The sequence below is a fragment of the Arvicanthis niloticus genome, chromosome 2 (genome assembly GCF_011762505.2).
Source record: "Arvicanthis niloticus isolate mArvNil1 chromosome 2, mArvNil1.pat.X, whole genome shotgun sequence".
In the NCBI taxonomy this organism is placed as follows: Eukaryota; Metazoa; Chordata; class Mammalia; order Rodentia; family Muridae; genus Arvicanthis; species Arvicanthis niloticus.
Genome location: NC_047659.1, coordinates 22,359,802 through 22,372,314, shown reverse-complemented (window position 1 = coordinate 22,372,314; position 12,513 = coordinate 22,359,802). Strand labels below are relative to the sequence as shown.

The following is a 12,513-nucleotide window of genomic DNA, read 5'->3' as shown; positions in this document are numbered from 1 at the left end:
TTTGTCTCTTATTTTACTTTGTGTTATTTCTGTAGTCTTTCAAATCCACTTTGTCTCATCTGAAATTGTCTAATCTTCTGCTTTAATGTTATTACCCATTCAGTCTTCATTTTAAAAGCCAGAGATGCAAAACTCCACCCTATATTAATGTAATTTTACAGTTAAGATTTTATGTCATAGAAGTATAGACATTTAAAGTTACAGTTCCCAGAAGAATCTTATTTCAGTCACATTGTATAAACTGATATTAAAGCTGAAATGTATCATCATTACAATAATGCAAAATACTTATACATGCATGAGGACACAGTTATAGTTGTTTAGGGAACCATAATTTTGCATTTTCTGACTTTTTTGCACATATAGTTTCAGCTATAATTTTAAGTTAGTGCATTTTCTTCACTGACTTTAGGTAATGTTTTTGTTGCTATGTTATCTTAAATATAAGTTTTCGTTAGCTTCATTTTTTTCCCTTCTGTATGTCTATAAACCTGTACTCATATCTGGTATCTCTACAAAGGAAAAAAATCTGTACAAAAGTAGTTTTAGCTTCATGTATGGGTATATTCTCTCTGCACACCCTTTACACACACACACACACACACACACACACACATGCATGCACACATATGCACACACACTCACTCACACATACAAATACAGCCTCCCACACTTATGTTACATTCTGGCACATTATAGAAGCAGGTATCATATCATTACCTGCTGTTGAAAGTGTTGATGATACTGAATTATTTATTCTATCTTTTTCTACAGTATCCAAAATCGTTTTGGGTACTTTGACACATTTTGGTCTCTTCCATATGGATACTTCATTCTGGCAGAGTTGCCAGATGCTCAGGTTTTGCAACAGTCTTAGTTTTTTAAGGGGAATTCTTATGGAGAATCTCACTTTGTTGCTGCTTCCTATGGAGTGATAAAAGTACGAACATTTATTTGAAAATAGTTTTTCAAAGCAAAGAGTTAGTATGAAAAAGTTATTAGACTGTCTCACTAGAGTATATGAACTTTGGGGACATGCTGAAGGAGTACCTTATCACTCAACTATATTTAAAATGAGTAATAGTAGACTATTTTGTAAATTTTTGGGTAAACAAATTTAGACATCTTTCATCATTTGAAATATCTAAAGTTTGCTGTCCCATAGTTCACCTATTTATTTATATGTCAGTTTCCAAAAAGCAAAGAGCAGCATGCCAACATAGTTTAATTTTTTTCCTTATTAACTACACAGACTCATATACTGCATATATGTGTGTATATGGTCACATATATGCTATACATAAATATGCTCATGTATACTAAATATTTGCTCAATTAATAGAAAGTAGACATACATTATCCAAGGTAATTTTTTGTTCTTTATCTGGGTGAGTACAGATGTACACCCTCCTAATTTTCCAACACTTTTAACTGTTAGTGCACAATGAACTATCTTTCAGGGTCTATTTTTATACCAAAATTTGGATTTCGCTTTTTTTTTTCTGCTACATATTTCTTTATACTTGGAGACTGTAAGGGCAGATGGATAAAAGAAAGAAACAGTCTACCCAACTTAAGAATCTTGTCTGTGCTATAACCTGAAATGGCTGAGATAACACATGGTTTGCTTGCCATTGTGTGGCCTGTGACACATGCTGTCAGCAATGTGATTCTTCAGTGGTGTCTTTGAGACGTTAAATAATTTGAGAGGTAGGTATATATTTGTAGAATTCTTTAGTTCATAGTTTTACTCATGTTTAAGTACAGTATGTCCACATTTTGTGAGACAGAAACCAAGGAAAGTATTTGTAAGCTGTTTCTTGACTGAATAGAAGTTATTTTTTCCCCACGTATAAACAATTTACATCCAGAGTTGAAGTTGTTTGTAAGGTGGGAGTTAGGTAACTAGATAAAAACTTTTGTCTCTATACTAGCCTGGCCTCGCCTTTAACTGAATGAAGCAGCTTGCTGAATTTTGTACTCAGTCACTTGGTATGAAAATATTGAATTCTTTCTTGCTATTTGATGACTTTGATATATACTGTGATGTAACAGATTAGAAGAAAAGATACATGTTTCTGAAGTTACCATGCAATTCTAGATTGTGCTAAATGACTTTTATGCTTCTATTAGTTTTTGATACTATTTTGTAGTATTTTACACATTTCACTCCCCATATCTATGTAACTATTATCTGAATTTAAAGATAAAAAAGAAGTCAATTATTTGAGTTGTATTGAAAACCAATTAAAATGATAGTTTTTTTAAAATAAAATTTAAGTAGGTATACAGACCCTTTTCATTTCCAGTTTATTCTATTTGGTCTTGCAAAACCTGGATTTTGATTATTTCCTCTCTCTGACATATACTGAAAATTGAAATTAGAATTTTCTCATGAAGGATTCAGGAAATCAATGTTTATAAAAATGTTTGTCTTTGAAAAACAATGTAAATGGTCACAGTCCTGGAACTTATACCTTCAGCTTTATCTGTTGGAAACAATGAACTACATTAGTAAACATTTTTTTCTCTAACATCTCTTGAGTATCTACTATGTACAGTATACCTTGTGACTTTGACATTTGTAGTAATGGTGTAAAGGATACCATTAGGATTCAAAGTGATAGCAACATAGTACACTAGTACTAAGTTATTTGTGGGAGGTTCTTTTTCAAATGGTATATACCAATTTCAGAAAAGATCTAGAAGAAATATCTTAGATTTAGCAAAACAAAATAGTAGTAATAATCCAAGGCAGTGATAATGTCTATGAAAATAACAAAAAAAGTTACAAATCAAGTGATAAAAAAAATATAACAGAGCAAAGCATTCCAGCAGACATGTTTAAACCCCGGAGAGATGGACTAGCAATTAAGAATGATTTCTTCTCTTCCAGAGTACCTGGGTTGGTTTCTAGCACTAACATCAGGCATCTTGCAATGTTTTATAAATCCAGCACCTAGGGTCTTACACTCTTCTTGCCTCTGTGGTCATCTGCACTCCTACCTTTGCATGCATATACAAAATTTAAGATAAACAAAACAACAAAAAAACACTTTAAAACAAAAAGTCAGATGTTCATACATAATGAAAAATGGGATTTTAAGATCTGCTATAGAATGAATCTTTAGATAATATCTTAGTTTGTGTTGTATATAGGTATAGTAAAAGTGACTCAGAAAAAAATAGAGCCACTAAATTGCTTTATTTTTCCTTATTCCTGCACAGCTGTTGAAATAGCTTAGTTGAAATGGACATAAGCAGTTTTATTATTGTTATTTTGCATATTTTAATTTTCTCTGTGAAACAAATTCCAGACCTAAATGGTGACATTTCCCCAAAGCTGATGTGTATCTTCCTCTCCCCTCCTCACTGTCTCAGGCATATATAACTTCAAGTTCTCTTATCTACACAGAATGATAGTGTGGCCTTACTGATTAGTGTACATGTAAACACTAGTAGTATTATGACTGGACTTATATCCATTAACTTGGATCTCTAGTCTTCTAGCTTTATAGTGTTTAGAAGTGAACACCAGAGATTTTTCAGTGGAATGAACTAAAGGGCAAAGACCATTTGAATATAAACTACTATGTTGCTGTTAAAGAATAGTCATCAACCAAGATGACTTGATTACAAGATGATTTGAATCACAAATATTTCATATATTAATTATTTTAGCTTATGGAACTAAAACATTAGATGAAGTGTTCCCAGAACACTTCATAAAATGGACGTCTTTGAATGTTAATTGGCTGATTTCTTTAAAACCGACAATCACAAATCCCCAAAGATGACAGAAATTATTATTATGTTATTATACGTTCTTTATCTTTATACTAAGTTGACACCCAACTTTCCCCATGAGTTGCTTTTCTTTGGATTTCATCTTGAATACTTGATATATTAGAATGATAAAGTAGAAAATCATACCTGAAATGTCATTAGGAACTCTAAGAAGAAAGTCATGAGCTCAATGAAAACTGACATCAAATAACATTTTCTCAAATTGTGTTGGGTTTTGAAGTATAATGGGGCATGGATATTTCCACACTTCCTCTTTTAATGGTGGGAATGATGATTACATTGAGCACTTTGAACAAACAATCAGTTTAGGTTTTTTTTTTTTTTTTCTATGTCAGTGGGGAAATGAATGAATGGCCTATTCAAAGATAATTGGTAAGAATTGTTAAGAAGAGGAAACAAAAAAAGAGTCAACGTGTGCCATATTAGGGGAGCCATAGGATACTAAAGTAAGTAACAACAGGCCTCATATACCTCATCATAGAGTATATATACTTGAATGGGAGGAAACAAGGTAGCATTCTATTGGAGAAACTTTTAGAAAAGGCAGTTAGTAAACCAAGTGTAACTTGTGAACAGATATATTTGATGATTTAGGCATTTGTTTAACCAAATCTTCAATTTTCCTTCCATTATATACTCATCAATTATAAGTTGGCATTTGCTTATATTCAGCATTTCTAAAGCTAATATCTTTATTTCTGTAGTGTTGCCACCTATGATTTGCTTTTATCCTTATGTTTCCTTATGTGTCCAATGTCTATCAGCTTATGCAAGCTAGACACCTTTAAGTTATAGGTCGCCTTTGCCTTTCAGTAACCCAGCCAGGCACATCTCTTTTATATATTCACAATGTTAGCCATTCTTTTACAGCCCAGTGCTCTGTCTCCTTCACTTCCATGGGATTTCAGTAGGCTGACTTCTTTATTGGAATAGGCGCTGCTGGTGTGCATGTCCTTATATAAGCCTTTGCCAGCAGTTCTGTAGTCTAGTCACTCAAGAAACATGTAATGAATGAGACGAATAATGCTTTTCCAGGTTAATATAGTTCTTTATATACTTTAGTTTTTTTCTTTCTCAAGCAAAGATTGTAATGAGTAGCATTAACATAGAAATATTGAGTTCATTCTAATTTTAGATAACTAAAAATCGGTATTGAAAAGGTAAAACAAAGGGTGTAGATCCAGAACAGCATGGCCGTGCAGCTGCTTCTTTACTCCTCAGAGCTGCTCTTGCCTTGTCATTTAGTGCCAGCTCTCTTGCCTTCATGGTCCTCTCTTTGAAGCTCACTAATGACGTCACTCTAGTCAAATTGTCTTAGTTGCGGCTACTGGTGTGTTTGCTTTTTCTTCTTTCTGTCTTCCCATCATTTCCCACAGCAGAAAAGTAACTAGAGAGATATGTAAAGTACTCTTAATTCTTTTGGACAAGTTGTAAATTAAAATAATTCAAGTATAACTTATATTAAAGAAACTTCAGCATGTATTAGATACTAGAATATATTTTTAAAAACTTACTCTAGTTAAAGATATTATGATGTTCCTGTTAAAATATTAAACTGAAAAATCATGTTGTAGAATTTTATTTTTACATATGAAGGGATAATTTTTTGCTATTCTGCCTAGGCTACGTCTAATTCACTATGTAGCTCAAGTTGTCCTCAAGCTTGGAGTCATGCCTCTGCCTCCTGAATGGTGAGATTACAATCATGCAACACTATGCATGTCCAGAGGTACTTTTTGACATAGTCAAACAACATAATATTAAGAGCTAAAAGCATAAAGTAAAACTCTGCAAGTTTTCTATACTTAACTCTTACTTAAACTGAAGAGAAGGAAACACTCCAATCATTTTTCTACTTAAAATCTTTCTACTAAAAATCTTTCAGTCTCTTCTTGCTGTTCTTCCTGTAAAATAGAAGGCTGTGTTTGTGTCTTTGAAAGGTTTGTGTACTTTTTCAGTCTCATCCTTTTCCAAATTGAGCAGAGTCCTGCATTGTCTTTGGTTGCTGTTCAGATCTCAAGCTAGTTCTTTCTTCTTGGTCTACTTTAACTGTCTAGTGTCCACCTACTACTAAGTTTAGAATCTTGCAAAAAAAACAAAAAAAACAAAAAAAACAAAAAACTGTAGGTGACATACTCATACACTCCACTCCACTGTAGAATTCCTATTCTTGTCCCCTGGTACTTCACTTAGCCTTCTTTGATGTAGCCATATCATATTGTATGTAGCTTCCTGGTGATTCTCCATGGCTTATCTCTTGTGTATCACCTGTTTGTGCCCTAGATTGCCCAGAATGAGATTCAGGGTAGCCTCTCTTTTATGAATTCTTAGGCCCTTATCCCTACCATGACTCATCCAAGCCTTAAATATATCTGTGATGATGCACTTCCACACTCTCTAATTAGTTTATAAGTTATTGGTTTTATTGGTCCACCCAATCTAGTGGGCATTCAGCAGAGAGAATGGGACTTAATCGAAAAAAGCAACTTCTTACAGGAGAGATTCTTGCCTGATTTTTATCTTTGTACAACTTAATATTTTTTGGTATATGCACAGTTTACAACTAATAAAGTAGTGCTGTAATCTAGAAAAATAAAAGGAATGTAGGTAAGTGATACTTGCTGGAGGAAGCTCTGCTTGATGACATGGTAGGTGACATTTGCTTTATAGAATTTAAAAAGTGTTTGCTTGAGCTGTCTGTTTAATCATCAGGAGTGGGGGCAAACACACGTTGTCCCATTCCAGAATTAGTCAACAGATTAAAGTGAGCTTATTGATGGGAACCTAGAAATTAGATTTTCAACATGTAAGTCAAGAGTGTTTAGGAAAGTCAGCTATGTGTGGAGGTATGTGTAGGTACCATGTGTGAAGGAGTGTTAGATACCCCATTTAGATAATGCAGCCAATGGCCAACTACAGCTGTTCAATTCAGTTATTTTAAATCAGTTTTCTTGTTAAGTACTGATCACTGGATGTGACTGGTCTTGTGCTGACAGTGAGTTCTAGTTCTTCTGTATGATGAAGAAGAATACTGTATATCAATGCTGTTTGCATCTAAAAGATCATACTCATATGCCTACAGTGTGTACGTGAATTTCAGCATCTTTATACAGAAGGCAGAGAGTGACAAGTATATGCCTTTCATTCAAACTGAGCAGAAAGGAATAAATTTCATTGCAAAAAATGAAACAAAAAAGGAATGTATATGGATATGATTCCAAATTTCCAAATTGATTTTAAGGGGTTTATAATATTGAGTCATTTTGGTTAAACAATTATAATAGCAACTTATTTGTACTTGGGCAAAGTGGTAAGCTAATGTTCTAGCCATTAATTTGAGTTTGGTAGACATATTAGATACAGGTTTCTTTTACGAGATAAAAGTTCCAATTTAAAGCTCTTTGGTGATCTAAAAACAGCGTAACGTGGTAATAGCATTGTAGTAAGTATAAATCCAGCTTATATGATGATTGTAGTTTATGAACCTTTGTCCAACTACTTTCTTTGGGCATGATGTTAATTTAAAAATAATAAGGATAAAACCTTGTGAGATCTTCATGCTTAGATAAACTGCTCAATATTACTTATGCTCAAGTAGTAGCTGTCAGAAGTACCTTGTCCATATGGCTTTTGTTCTCACCTATGGCCTTTCCTGCCAATGTCCACTAAGGATGACAAAGTACATCTTATGAGGCTTTATTGGTCAATGGTACCTGAGGCAAGATGAGCATTGGTAACTGAGGGAGCTCCTGACTGAATGATGCCTTTCATTGTGTAATGATCAACTTTTGAAGATTGATAGTTTCAGCCAAAGTAAAAAGTTTCTGTGGATTATAACTAGGTATATTCTTTTTCTCGGTATTTTTGTTACTTACGAGGTGGTGGTGGTTGTTGTTGTTATAACTTTTTTTGTTACAAGTGTGATTGTAAAGAAAACTCAGTGTTTTACATCCTGACTTTTTATTATTAATTTAAAAGGGGTATCTGCATGTTCTCACCTGTCCCAGTATTATCCCTTTTTCTACTTTCTCTTTACAAATGAGGTAGGCAGCTCATCAGGGGCCATTTCCCTGGAATCCAAACCTCTTAGTACTTCTTTTATGTCTGTTCCTCTAATGCTGTGTGTTTGACTCACTCCATGAGAGGCACTCTGCATCCTCCTGGGCTGTCTTGATCAACATTTCTGTTATTCTCAGCTTGCTTGCTTCTATCACACAATAAATTGAGAGAAAGAGGGAGCAAATAAGTATTTTGTTTATTTATAAACATGGATAGATAGACTTGCAAGTCTTTTCTACAATCAATGCTTTATCAGTATTTATTTGATTTATATAAAGGGTTTTACATATTTAGTGCCAGCCATTATTAGTCCATAATATAGAAAAAATATTTTTTTTTAGTCTCAGGATTATAGGTTACTTTAAAATGGGCATTGAAAAGACATGCCAAGAGAAAAGACCACACTACATAAGTATATTGCACAAATCAAAAAAGGCTTTGTCAAAACATGAGCATGTACACATCCTGCTTTTATATTGAATTTCAGTAGATGGTTGCATAAAGAAGTCAAGTTGTAATGAAACTGCAGCAGAGTATTCCCCAGCCAGCCTTATCTCTGTTTCTTTTGTCCTCAGATAGAACCTTTCTTGCCTTTTTCAATAAAATCTAGCCAGTATTTTTCCCCTGTTGTTCTTTTTCTTGTTCCTCAGAAACTGAGCTGAGCTGAGACCAATGCAGTCAGACATTTATAGTTCTTAACAGTTACTTTTTAAAAGATCAGAACCATACAGGACTGCTTCTGCATGGTACTACATAGCAAGCAAGTATTTATATGTCCCTATAGTGATACTTGTTTCTTGGGGTGGAAAGAGGAAGGAAGAGAAAAGAAGTCAGAGTATGGCCTTGAAGCATGTTTATAACAGTAAACCTTTATTTCATTCCTAGGATCCTCTTTGCAAGCTCAGTACTCAACCTGACTGAACTGGCTGCGCTTCGGCCTGATCTGGGAAGACTGAAAAAGATCCTGTACTTCCACGAAAACCAGTTGGTATATCCTGTCAAGAAATATCAGGAGAGAGATTTTCAATATGGATACAACCAAATTCTCTCATGGTAGTTATAGATCATTTAGTCTTTGCCATCTTTTACCCCTTTTTCTCAACACAGATTTTTTTAGGGGTGAGGGATGCATATGCATAGGCCAAAAGAAAGCTATGTGTCCCTTCTGTCACTTTCTGCCGCTTCCTTTGGGCCAGAGTCTCTCCATAAATCTGAGGCTTCTGTTTTTCTTTGCTCTATTTGAAACCATCAAGTCTCAGAGCTCTTTCTATGTTTCCCTTCATAGGAACTGAGGTTATAGGTAGGTACGGACGCCTAGCTTGGTATGTGGGTCCTCTGACTTTGAAGCAATTTTGATTTACTGATGAGCTATTTTTCTACTCCCATCTTTTCCTTTTCAGATGGTTAGTTAGTAAATCTTGATGTCATTATAAATTTATGAGCATATTAATACAGGTGTAGGTACTTAAGGATTTTTTCCATAATATTATGTTTCTGGAAGATTTATGATGTGACTGCTATTCTTTAAAAAAAAAACTTTTTATACATAATATTTTTATTGATCATTTGAGAGTTTCACACAATGCACCCTGGTCACCTTTACGTGCTGTTCTGCCTAGCTCTGCCCTGTATCCTGTGGCCTATCCCCCAGAAAAGATTAGGAAAAAAAATTGAGTCCAATTTGTATTGTCTATATTGTCACTGCAGCATGGACAAGCTTCTTGTGGCCAGACCCTTAAAGAAAAGTGAGCCCCCCTCCCCCCTCCGGTAATAGCTATCTGTTGAGGAGATCTACATTTCAGCATTCTTATCACATTTTTTCCCAACATAATATTTTGTATTGATTCTTTGGAGATTTCAAATCTTACACCCTATCACATTTACTTCCTGGTCTTTCCCTGTCCATTGCCCCTGCTCTTTTGACCTCCCCCCAGTCCCCTCAAGAATTCTGATTTGGTTGTTTGTATACTTCCTGGAGCATGCTCTAACTCTCACTGTCCTACCCCTTGAGTAGGGTTGAGTTCTTCCCCTCCCACACCCCTGCTGGAAGCCATTCATTATGGAAAGTAATATTTTACTACATCCTATCATAGTTTATAAGAGTTCACTCTATGATGTCTTCCTGCTTAAGCTGTTACTATTTGGCGGGGGGAGGAGGGGAGAGGTTAGGGTAGACATAGGGGATTTTCATAGAAGTTTTTTCTGTCTCTCTTTCTCAACTGTGCATCTGCAGTCTTTGATGACACTGCAAAAGTAGTTTATTTATGCTGTAAGATCTATGAGAGGAGAGTGGTTTCCACATGGCTCCTGGCATCAGCACAGACCACAAACAAGACTCCTAGTTACAGTAGGGCCATGGACCCAGACGAGGCCCCCTGATATAGCTGGGATCATGGAATATTGATAGGGATTCAGGCCACAGCATAGCTCATGGACAAACACCCAGGTTTCAATGGCACCATGGGCCATGGACATCAACCAAACCCAGATGCAGTAAGACCACAGACCCAGAAATGGCCCTCTGCCTCGACATCACCATAGACATAGGTGGCAGTGCATACCACTAAGATCAGTCCCAGCAGCAGTATGGCCCATGAACATCAATCAACATGGCTTCAGGGTGCAACACAGACCTCGGTCATCTATGTAGCATTTGGTGGTAGCTTGGGCCATGGATATCAATACAAACCCAGCCTTGGTAAGACCATGAACTCAGAAATGGCCTTTAATGACCATACAGTCCAGAGCATCCCCATGGCCCCAGCTAATAGTGCAAGCCACCTACATCAGTGTGGCCCCTCTCTGCCATCTTGTCCCTGGACATCAGCATGGCTTAAGGGTGTGGCACAGACCATGGACATCCATGTGGCCTTCAGTGGTGATTTTAGGACACCGACATCAGCACAAGCATGGCCTCAGTAAGACCACACACCCAGACATGGCCTTCTGCTCAGGTGGCAGAGCAGGCCATTCACATCACTATGGTATGAGTCGGTGGTAGCATAGACAGTGGACATAAACATGGATTCAGGCCTCAGTGCAGGCCATGAACATCCACATGTCGTTAGTGACATGATCCTTGGACATCAACCCAGACCCTGGCAATATCTGGGCCCCTGACACACATGTGGCCCCCTCAGCAGTATCACAGGAGACAGTGATCCTCTGAGGAATTTCAACCTACAGAGTGAATTGTTCCTCATCTCAGGTCTCCAATATTGCCACAAGGCTAGAGTGATCCCAAACAGCCAGGGAGATCCTTGGGAGCTGAGTCTGTTCATCTGCTTAAGCAACAGGCTGCTACACCTATTCCTGTTGACCCACTGGGCAACAGCATGATCCACCATCGACTTCAGCCTCCTTCATGCATCACCATTATTGTGCCACCTGGCTCTCTATACAGCACATGCATTGCTCTGCTGTACCATCCCTCCCAACTTTCTATCTCCTGTTTCTTCCTCTTGGAAGGAAGAGACATTTTTGCCCTTCTTACCACAATTTTGAAGAGTTCTCTTTGATGATTCCCTGTCTAGGTTGTTCATTTTTTAGAGGGAGTGTCAAAGAAGCCTTCTATCTCTCTTCTCAATGGTGAGTCTGTAGGCATTCAGACCACTGCAGAGAAGTTTTTTGTACTTGATAGTCAGCAAAAGCACAGAGCATGGACTTCCTCCTGGTATCTGGTACAGCATAGACCATGGACATCTTCCTGGCCTCAGGAGTTAGAGTATGTGCCACAGAACTCAGCATGTTCTACAGTGGCAGTATGGCTGCAGACACTAAAATGCATTCAGGCAGCAGGACAGACCATGGGTATCCAAATGGACTTCTATGGAAATACAAGCCACAAACATCAGTATGGCCCACTGCTATTCTTTTTATAAAATACATATATATGTACATAAACCAATTATCTAATTATATGTTTTTACTATTTTATATAGCAGTCAAAATAAAAACAGTTGACAAGGATCTTTAACCCCTGATTCCTTAACTTATTTAAATAATTAAAAAACCCCAATAAGTTCTTTTATCAGGTACTTTCATTGTATTCAGCTAAAATTTAGTAGAGAAATAAAAATCCAATAGATTAAGTGATTTTGCAGCTCCTACATTTTGGTGTTTTCTTTTGTTTATTTTTGTTTGTTTATTTTGTTGCTTCTATGACAAAAACTGTAGATACTGGAATGTGAATGTTTCAGTGTTTCTCATCTCTTCTTCCACTGAAGCTTCTGAAATGACAGCCTGAAAATACATATTTCAAAGTGAAGTCCTTGTCTACTGTTACTCCAATGCAGTTTTTCCCCTGATGCTTACTGAAAGAAGTCCATAACAACCCCATAGCAGCTTCATTGCAGAATCCGTTGCATCAATGCACTGGTCACATGAAATCGATTTGGAAGTGATTGTATACATGTTACACACCTTCATTAGTAGGTATTAGATGCAGAGAGTCATAGTGTGTTTGAAAAGACCTTGCTAATCTGTCCCTTAGTTTAGTTGATATAGACAAACAGTTATATGGTACTAATTTTGAGCATTTTGCAAGTGTTTTCTTACAGTCATTTTTACAAACTGCATCAGTTGTGAGGGAACAGGGCTATCAAAAGAGTACAAGCGCTGCAGTCAAACGTCTGATAAAAAGTACCC

At 36.4% G+C, this 12,513-nt stretch overlaps 1 protein-coding gene across 13 annotated transcripts in view; it reads left to right on the top strand.

Moving 5' to 3' along the window:
- Positions 1-12,513, top strand: part of Qtman (queuosine-tRNA mannosyltransferase) — a 345,771-nt gene that overhangs the window by 161,934 nt on the left and 171,324 nt on the right. For all 13 annotated transcript variants that reach the window (XR_013108571.1, XM_076928704.1, XM_076928703.1 and 10 more), the window contains one exon: positions 8,752-8,919. Coding sequence is in view for 12 of the 13 variants with exons in the window: in XM_076928704.1 (XP_076784819.1) it covers positions 8,752-8,919 (168 nt within the window). In the remaining variant the exon portion in view is untranslated. The remainder of the gene's footprint in view (positions 1-8,751; positions 8,920-12,513) is intronic.